The sequence below is a fragment of the Ranitomeya variabilis genome, chromosome 3 (genome assembly GCF_051348905.1).
Source record: "Ranitomeya variabilis isolate aRanVar5 chromosome 3, aRanVar5.hap1, whole genome shotgun sequence".
NCBI lineage: Eukaryota > Metazoa > Chordata > Amphibia > Anura > Dendrobatidae > Ranitomeya > Ranitomeya variabilis.
The window spans coordinates 556,957,591-556,967,249 of NC_135234.1; the positions used below are offsets into that span (position 1 = coordinate 556,957,591).

The 9,659-nt window shown below is 42.9% G+C and overlaps 1 protein-coding gene across 1 annotated transcript; it reads left to right on the forward strand.

The window, feature by feature from the left end:
* Positions 1-3,003: 3,003 nt before the first annotated feature.
* LOC143816594 (uncharacterized) lies at positions 3,004-7,402 on the forward strand. Its single transcript, XM_077297171.1, has 3 exons — positions 3,004-3,527; positions 3,933-4,089; positions 4,165-7,402. The coding sequence occupies exons 1-3, from the start codon at positions 3,347-3,349 to the stop codon at positions 5,165-5,167; spliced, it is 1,341 nt and encodes a 446-aa protein (XP_077153286.1). The 5' UTR covers positions 3,004-3,346; the 3' UTR covers positions 5,168-7,402.
* Positions 7,403-9,659: the final 2,257 nt, after the last annotated feature.

Genomic DNA, 9,659 nt, shown 5'->3' on the forward strand with positions numbered 1-9,659 from the left:
GGGGGGGGTAAATTCTCCCTTTTCAAAAAGAAATAATTAGTGGGAGATAAATATTGGCAAGTCTGCCTCTGTGCCATTTCTGTGTGTGGCATCTGTCTCCCATTGTGTGCCACCGAAAACCACTGTGTAATACTTGGCCAATTTTTTTGGGGGTGGTAAATTCCCCCTTTTCAAAAAAAAATAATTAGTGGGAGATAAATATTGGCAAGTCTGCCTCTGTGCCATTGCTGTGTGTGGCATCTGTCTCTCATTGTGTGCCACCGAAAACCACTGTGTAATACGTGGCCATTTTTTTGGGGGGGGGGTAAATTCTCCCTTTTCAAAAAAAAAATAATTAGTGGGAGATAAATATTGGCAAGTCTGCCTCTGTGCCATTGCTGTGTGTGGCATCTGTCTCTCATTGTGTGCCACCGAAAACCACTGTGTAATACTTGGCCATTTTTTTTTTTTACAAATTCTCCCTTTTCAAGAAAAATAATTAGTGGGAGATAAATATTGGCAAGTCTGCCTCTGTGCCATTTCTGTGTGTGGCATCTGTCTCCCATTGTGTGCCACCGAAAACCACTGTGTAATACTTGGCCATTTTTTTTTTTTTTTTTACAAATTCTCCCTTTTCAAAAAAAAAAATAATTAGTGGGAGATAAATATTGGCAAGTCTGCCTCTGTGCCATTGCTGTGTGTGGCATCTGTCTCTCACTGTGTGCCACCGAAAACCACTGTGTAATACTTGGCCATTTTTTATTTTTTTTTTACAAATTCTCCCTTTTCAAAAAAAAATAATTAGTGGGAGATAAATATTGGCAAGTCTGCCTCTGTGCCATTGCTGTGTGTGGCATCTGTCTCTCATTGTGTGCCACCGAAAACCACTGTGTAATACTTGGCCATTTTTTTTTTTTTACAAATTCTCCCTTTTCCAAAAAAAATAATTAGTGGGAGATAAATATTGGCAAGTCTGCCTCTGTGCCATTGCTGTGTGTGGCATCTGTCTCTCATTGTGTGCCACCGAAAACCACTGTGTAATACTTGGCCATTTTTTTTTTGGGGGGGGTAAATTCTCCCTTTTCAAAAAAAATAATTAGTGGGAGATAAATATTGGCAAGTCTACCTCTGTGCCATTGCTGTGTGTGGCATCTGTCTCTCATTGTGTGCCAACGAAAACCACTGTGTAATACTTGGCCATTTTTTTGGGGGGGGTAAATTCTCCCTTTTCAAAAAGAAATAATTAGTGGGAGATAAATATTGGCAAGTCTGCCTCTGTGCCATTTCTGTGTGTGGCATCTGTCTCCCATTGTGTGCCACCGAAAACCACTGTGTAATACTTGGCCAATTATTTTGGGGGTGGTAAATTCCCCCTTTTCAAAAAAAATAATTAGTGGGAGATAAATATTGGCAAGTCTGCCTCTGTGCCATTGCTGTGTGTGGCATCTGTCTCTCATTGTGTGCCACCGAAAACCACTGTGTAATACGTGGCCATTTTTTTTTGGGGGGGGTAAATTCTCCCTTTTCAAAAAAAAAATAATTAGTGGGAGATAAATATTGGCAAGTCTGCCTCTGTGCCATTGCTGTGTGTGGCATCTGTCTCTCACTGTGTGCCACCGAAAACCACTGTGTAATACTTGGCCATTTTTTATTTTTTTTTTACAAATTCTCCCTTTTCAAAAAAAAATAATTAGTGGGAGATAAATATTGGCAAGTCTGCCTCTGTGCCATTGCTGTGTGTGGCATCTGTCTCTCATTGTGTGCCACCGAAAACCACTGTGTAATACTTGGCCATTTTTTTTTTTTTACAAATTCTCCCTTTTCCAAAAAAAATAATTAGTGGGAGATAAATATTGGCAAGTCTGCCTCTGTGCCATTGCTGTGTGTGGCATCTGTCTCTCATTGTGTGCCACCGAAAACCACTGTGTAATACTTGGCCATTTTTTTTTGGGGGGGGGTAAATTCTCCCTTTTCAAAAAAAATAATTAGTGGGAGATAAATATTGGCAAGTCTACCTCTGTGCCATTGCTGTGTGTGGCATCTGTCTCTCATTGAGTGCCAGCGAAAACCATAGTGTAATACTTGGCCATTTTTTTGGGGGGGGGTAAATTCTCCCTTTTCAAAAAAAATAATTAGTGGGAGATAAATATTGGCAAGTCTGCCTCTGTGCCATTGCTGTGTGTGGCATCTGTCTCTCATTGTGTGCCACCGAAAACCACTGTGTAATACTTGGCCATTTTTTTTTTTTTTACAAATTCTCCCTTTTCCAAAAAAAATAATTAGTGGGAGATAAATATTGGCAAGTCTGCCTCTGTGCCATTGCTGTGTGTGGCATCTGTCTCTCATTGTGTGCCACCGAAAACCACTGTGTAATACTTGGCCATTTTTTTTTGGGGGGGGTAAATTCTCCCTTTTCAAAAAAAATAATTAGTGGGAGATAAATATTGGCAAGTCTGCCTCTGTGCCATTGCTGTGTGTGGCATCTGTCTCTCATTGAGTGCCAGCGAAAACCATAGTGTAATACTTGGCCATTTTTTTTGGGGGGGGGTTAAATTCTCCCTTTTCAAAAAAAATAATTAGTGGGAGATAAATATTGGCAAGTCTGCCTCTGTGCCATTGCTGTGTGTGGCATCTGTCTCTCATTGTGTGCCACCGAAAACCACTGTGTAATACTTGGCCATTTTTTTTTTTTTTTACAAATTCTCCCTTTTCAAAAAAAAATAATTAGTGGGAGATAAATATTGGCAAGTCTGCCTCTGTGCCATTGCTGTGTGTGGCATCTGTCTCTCATTGTGTGCCACCGAAAACCACTGTGTAATACTTGGCCATTTTTTGGGGGGGGGTAAATTCTCCCTTTTCAAAAAGAAATAATTAGTGGGAGATAAATATTGGCAAGTCTGCCTCTGTACCATTGCTGTGTGTGGCATCTGTGTCTCATTGAGTACCACCGAAAACCACTGTGTAAGGCTGGGGTCACACATGTGTGTTTTACGTACGTAAGAGCGCATAAACTACGTCCGTAAAACTCGCATTGCATACGGCACAATGATTCTCAATGGGTCTAGTCCTATCAGCCGTATATTACGGATCCGTAATATACGGATTTGTACGGGCGCAGAAAATCGCAGCATGCTGCGTTTGTCAGCGTATCGCGCAAAAAATACGACAATGCAAGTCTATGGGAGAGCGTATAATACGGCCTGCTTACGGACCATGCGTGTGCCTTGCGAGAAATACGGAACTTACTGGCAGATGTCCTGAAACGTCCAAAGGCCTCAATCAGGCAGGTGAGACATGCTAATTAGCTGAAAAAGCCAGACAGTGAACCCGGAAGTCTGCTGCACGCCTCCACGGAGTGAGATTCACCATGTCTCACATTATCAATGTGGACATGCTCATTATTTTGGTCCAAGAAAGGCCTGTAATTTGGGACCAAAGAGATCCAAACTACGCCAACAGAGCCCAAAAAGAGGCAGCATGGAGGAGCGTGTGTGTGGCCCTCTTCCCACATTATGAGCAGCAGCCACGTCAGGCACAGCGACAGATAAGTAAGTACACCCATGTTTGAAATGTAATGTTCTTTGGAATTATCAGGCCCTTTCTACTTTGAATTTCTGAGCACGAATGTAGTAAATAGTCATGAAGGAACTTGAAAGGCCACCAGTAGATCCAAGGTGTGGTACATGATAAACGGATTTCAGTAATGTTTAGAATAGGTGTCCCTTTTACTTACTAACAGTGTTTCACATTATTTGTCCTTTCTGTGATAGAGGTTAGTGGACTCTGTCCTTGTGGCTTTGCTTGCTAATTGGGGTTTTTGTTTAGATTTAAGAAGAATTCTTATCCCCAAAGGCCTATTTGGATGCTACACTTAAATCTGTGTAGTCATTTACACCTTTTGTGAGCTCACTGATTAATGGTCTAAAGAATGTGTGTTTTTTTTGTTGTTTCAGTGGGTGATGTTACAACAAGGTGGCGGAGTATCCGCGACCAGTACAGGAGGGAGAGGCAGCAGCGGGAGAGAAGTGGAGCCGGGGCACCTCCCAAAAAAAAGAAGTACATATACTTTGACCGGCTCAACTTTCTCAATCCCAGCATGGACCTCAGGCCGTAAGTACCAATCTCAATAATTTTTTGTGTGGGTTTTGGTATTATTTGTGTTCTTATTTTTTTTTTGGTTTCCAGAACTCAGTCTAACCTCACTGACAGGGAGACAGGGTCTGACTCCGAACTGGTCATTGACCCAGTTGGGGAAGCTGAAGAGGTGGCTGGTCCATCTGCTGCTCCCTCTGGCTCCATCCCTCCTGGATCCTCCTCATCTCGTCTTGAAGCTGGATCTGTCTCAGTACCACACCCAGAGGACCCACAGTTTGCCTCTTCTGCCGCAGCCTCATCAGCAGCACCACCACCTAGCCAGGATGACCCTGGAAATAGCAGCAGCCCAACTGTTGCCCTGGCTCCATCCCCACAGGCTGCAGTCAGACCACAGCTTGCACGCCGCAGAAGAGAATTGAGACAAAGCCGACAAAACGTGGATGCTGGGGTCCTGAGCTACTTGGCACGTGTTCGAGACGATGATGGGGAGGAGGGATTTACCAGGAGCATGGCCAATTACTTAAGGGCCATAGAGCGGGAGTTAAGGCTACGTGTGAGAGGGTGTTTTCAGATCCTTGTTGACGCATGCACCCCCCCAAATAACCCATACAATCTCATGCTGATGATTGAACAGTGGCAGATGTCACCTGAAAATGTTCTGCGGCCTCTGAGATTACAAGGCCTGGCAGCTCAACAAGGATCTGAACCACCCCCTCCACGTCAGCCAACACCTCAGCCCCAACCCCCATCAACCACACAATGGCCACCTCAGCAACATATGGCGGGATATCTTCAACCATCACAATATGGCCACTTGTCCACACCCAGTGCTGGAGGCTGGTCCCAACCTGGGTATGGACAATATGGTCATTTTGGGTTGGGTTATGATTCCCGGCCATATGGTTATCAGCAGCAGGGGTATCTCCAAAATCCTCGCCCCACTCTTCCAAGTTCCCAGCATCCTAGCAGGCCAAATGTCCCTCAGGCCACAACATCATCTGCACAGGGTTCGGGACAATTGGGCCTACAAATGCCACCTGATGCAGACACAGAGCAAGCTGCTTCTCCTGCCCCTACCTACCAGGACTTGTAATTTTTTTGGTTTAGGTTTGTTTTGTTTTTTCTGTTTCTTTTAAACTTTTTATTTGGTTTTTTTCTATGATTTGTATACAATTTGTATGCTTGTATTCTCACTACAGAGCAGGGTTGCTTGTGGTAGGAGTGGCAATATTTTGCAAAAAAGAAAAAGTTACTTTTATAAGGCCCAAAAAAGGTTAGGACTAAAGAATAACCTACACAGTTAAAAAAGTTACCCAGTAAGTAAAACGTTTTGTTACTAACAATCACCGTCTGCCTGCGCTGTATTCATTCTTCCATCACACACACATGATATGCTGATAACCATATGTGAAATTAGAAAAAAAGAAACACAGATTTGGAAACTTGTTTAACACATACTTTATATAGCTAATTAATTACACATGCAAAAAGGCATAGTCTTGCCAGGGAATAGCACCTTGAGGAGACAAAAAATAATTGGTAAAGATATCACGAACTTTCAGACCAGAAAGTGGCCGACGCGGAGGAGGGACATATGGGGTAGGCCTACGAACATTGATTATGAGGTTATCTTCCACGCTTGGTGATGAACAATCATGTATTCTTGTGAAATTATGTAGAATGACACAGGCTTTTATCACTTCGTTGATTGTAGCCTCACTCAGCTGTATGGCAGAGTGAAGAACACGCCATTTGGCCACAAGAATCCCAAAGGCGCACTCAACCAGTCTCCGTGCCCTGGCAAGTCTCAAATTAAACACCCTCCGCCGGTGGTCAAGGTTGCGCCTGGGGTAAGGCCTCATGACGTGCCTCGACAGTTGGAAGGCCTCATCTCCAACAAAAACAAAAGGCACTGCTTCAGCATTGGAGCCTGGGAGTTGTTGTGGTGGTGGGAGATTCAACTGGTTGTCACGTAGCCGCCGACCCATTATGGACGAATTGAAGACCCTAGAGTCTCCAGTTCGCCCATAAGCCCCAATGTCTACAATTACAAACCTGTAGTTACTGTCAGCAACTGCTAACAGAACTACAGAGAAAAACTGCTTGTAATTGTAGAATTGGGAACCAGAGTTCGGCGGCTTACGCACCCTGATATGTTTCCCATCCACAGCTCCAATGCAATTAGGGAAGTCACAATTATTTTTGAAACCTGTGGCGATTTTAAGCCAATCGTCCTGTTTTGGCTCAGGCAACACCGCTTCATGTAGTTTCAGCCAGATTTGGGAACAGGTTGTCCTAACAATGCCTGAAATGGTAGACCGCCCAATCAGAAACTCCAGGTGCAGACCCGCATAGGACAATCCTGTGGCCAGGAAGCTGCAATACAACAAAAAGGGAAAAGAAAAAAACATGAGCACTAAGATCCAAGGAAGAAGACCAAGTGTATATTTCAGAGAATATAACATTATTTACAGTATACAAATTTGCAGTTTAAAAAAAAAAGAGACTATAATCTTGCCAACATTCTTTGATATGTGCTTGTGGCTTCATGTCCAAGTGAAGTTAATGAAACCTAGTAGTACACCTCACATTTGTAAAGCAAAACACCAAACAAAACAGTATTTTCAAATGTGGAATACATACCGTAAGGTTAGGAGCAGACGCTCCTCAGCAGAGATGGCTTTTCTCATCCAGGTGTCCTTAAAGGTGAGCCCAGGACGTAAGATCTCCAACAACATGTCAAAAGTCCGGATGGACATGCGAGTATACTGGTAAAACTTCTCTGGGTGTGCCCTCAAAGCTGAATATAGTCTCTGGAAATGGCCTTTACTCTGGCGTTGGATCAATAGAGGATGTACCCACAATCTTCGTCTCCTCCTTCGCGGATCCACATTGACCGAATATGGCTGGCCAAAGCGACGAGACAACACCCAGTGAAGCAACACCCGCTGAGTTGTGCTTAAATACACAGGGCCAGACATGGTTGTAATCTCCAAGCAACACAGCCAAAATATGCTAGAGAACATATAGGGCAGATGGGAGGGCTCCACCTGTTGTAGAGGGCTTAAATAGTGTGGTTAATGATGGTTTAAATGATTAGCAGGCCTGAAAACCGTTAAATGTCCATTTTGTGATGGTGCGTGATAAATACGCCATACGGATCACATACGCATCACACACGCACAAGCACATGCGCAAAATACGCGACCACACCTCAGCAACGCCGGAACTACGGAAGTCGCTTACGGAGACATTTTGGCGTATTCAACGCGTAATACGGACGTATAATACGTGGCGTATTGTCTTACGCCAAGTGTGACCCCAGCCTAATACTTGGCCTTTTTTTTTTTTTTTTTACAAATTCTCCCTTTAAAAAAAATAATAATTAGTGGGAGATAAATATTGGCAAGTCTGCCTCTGTGCCATTGCTGTGTGTGGCATCTGTCTCTCATTGTGTGCCACCGAAAACCACTGTGTAATACTTGGCCATTTTTTTTTTTTTTACAAATTCTCCCTTTTCCCAAAAAAATAATTAGTGGGAGATAAATATTGGCAAGTCTGCCTCTGTGCCATTGCTGTGTGTGGCATCTGTCTCTCATTGTGTGCCACCGAAAACCACTGTGTAATACTTGGCCATTTTTTTTGGGGGGGGGGTAAATTCTCCCTTTTCAAAAAAAATAATTAGTGGGAGATAAATATTGGCAAGTCTGCCTCTGTGCCATTGCTGTGTGTGGCATCTGTCTCTCATTGAGTGCCAGCGAAAACCATAGTGTAATACTTGGCCATTTTTTTTTGGGGGGGGGGTAAATTCTCCCTTTTCAAAAAAAATAATTAGTGGGAGATAAATATTGGCAAGTCTGCCTCTGTGCCATTGCTGTGTGTGGCATCTGTCTCTCATTGTGTGCCAGCGAAAACCACTGTGTAATACTTGGCCATTTTTTTTGGGGGGGGTAAATTCTCCCTTTTCAAAAAGAAATAATTAGTGGGAGATAAATATTGGCAAGTCTGCCTCTGTGCCACTGCTGTGTGTGGCATCTGTCTCTCATTGTGTGCCACCGTAAACCACTGTGTAATACTTGGCCATTTTTTTTTTTTTTTTACAAATTCTCCCTTTTCAAAAAAAAATAATTAGTGGGAGATAAATATTGGCAAGTCTGCCTCTGTGCCATTGCTGTGTGTGGCATCTGTCTCTCATTGTGTGCCACCGAAAACCACTGTGTAATACTTGGCCATTTTTTTTTTTTTTACAAATTCTCCCTTTTCCAAAAAAATAATTAGTGGGAGATAAATATTGGCAAGTCTGCCTCTGTGCCATTGCTGTGTGTGGCATCTGTCTCTCATTGTGTGCCACCGAAAACCACTGTGTAATACTTGGCCATTTTTTTGGGGGGGGGGTAAATTCTCCCTTTTCAAAAAAAATAATTAGTGGGAGATAAATATTGGCAAGTCTGCCTCTGTGCCATTGCTGTGTGTGGCATCTGTCTCTCATTGAGTGCCAGCGAAAACCATAGTGTAATACTTGGCCATTTTTTTTTGGGGGGGGGGTAAATTCTCCCTTTTCAAAAAAAATAATTAGTGGGAGATAAATATTGGCAAGTCTGCCTCTGTGCCATTGCTGTGTGTGGCATCTGTCTCTCATTGTGTGCCAGCGAAAACCACTGTGTAATACTTGGCCATTTTATTGGGGGGGGTAAATTCTCCCTTTTCAAAAAGAAATAATTAGTGGGAGATAAATATTGGCAAGTCTGCCTCTGTGCCATTGCTGTGTGTGGCATCTGTCTCTCATTGTGTGCCACCGAAAACCACTGTGTAATACTTGGCCATTTTTTTTTTTTTTTACAAATTCTCCCTTTTCAAAAAAAAATAATTAGTGGGAGATAAATATTGGCAAGTCTGCCTCTGTGCCATTGCTGTGTGTGGCATCTGTGTCTCATTGAGTACCACCGAAAACCACTGTGTAATACTTGGCCTTTTTTTTTTTTTTTTTTACAAATTCTCCCTTTAAAAAAAATAATAATTAGTGGGAGATAAATATTGGCAAGTCTGCCTCTGTGCCATTGCTGTGTGTGGCATCTGTCTCTCATTGTGTGCCACCGAAAACCACTGTGTAATACTTGGCCATTTTTTTTGGGGGGGGTAAATTACATAGTTACATAGTTACATAGTTATTAAGGTTGAAGGAAGACTGTAAGTCCATCTAGTTCAACCCATAGCCTAACCTAACATGCCCTAACATGTTGATCCAGGGGAAGGCAAAAAAACCCCATGTGGCAAAGAGTAACTCCACCATGGGGAAAAAAATTCCTTCCCGACTCCACATACGGCAATCAGACTAGTTCCCTGGATCAACGCCTTATCAAGGAATCTAGTGTATATACCCTGTAACATTATACTTTTCCAGAAAGGTATCCAGTCCCCTCTTAAATGTAATTAATGAATCACTCATTACAACATCATACGGCAGAGAGTTCCATAGTCTCACTGCTCTTACAGTAAAGAATCCGCGTCTGTTATTATGCTTAAACCTTTTTTCCTCCAGACGTAGAGGATGCCCCCTTGTTCCTGTCTCAGGTCTATGATTAAAA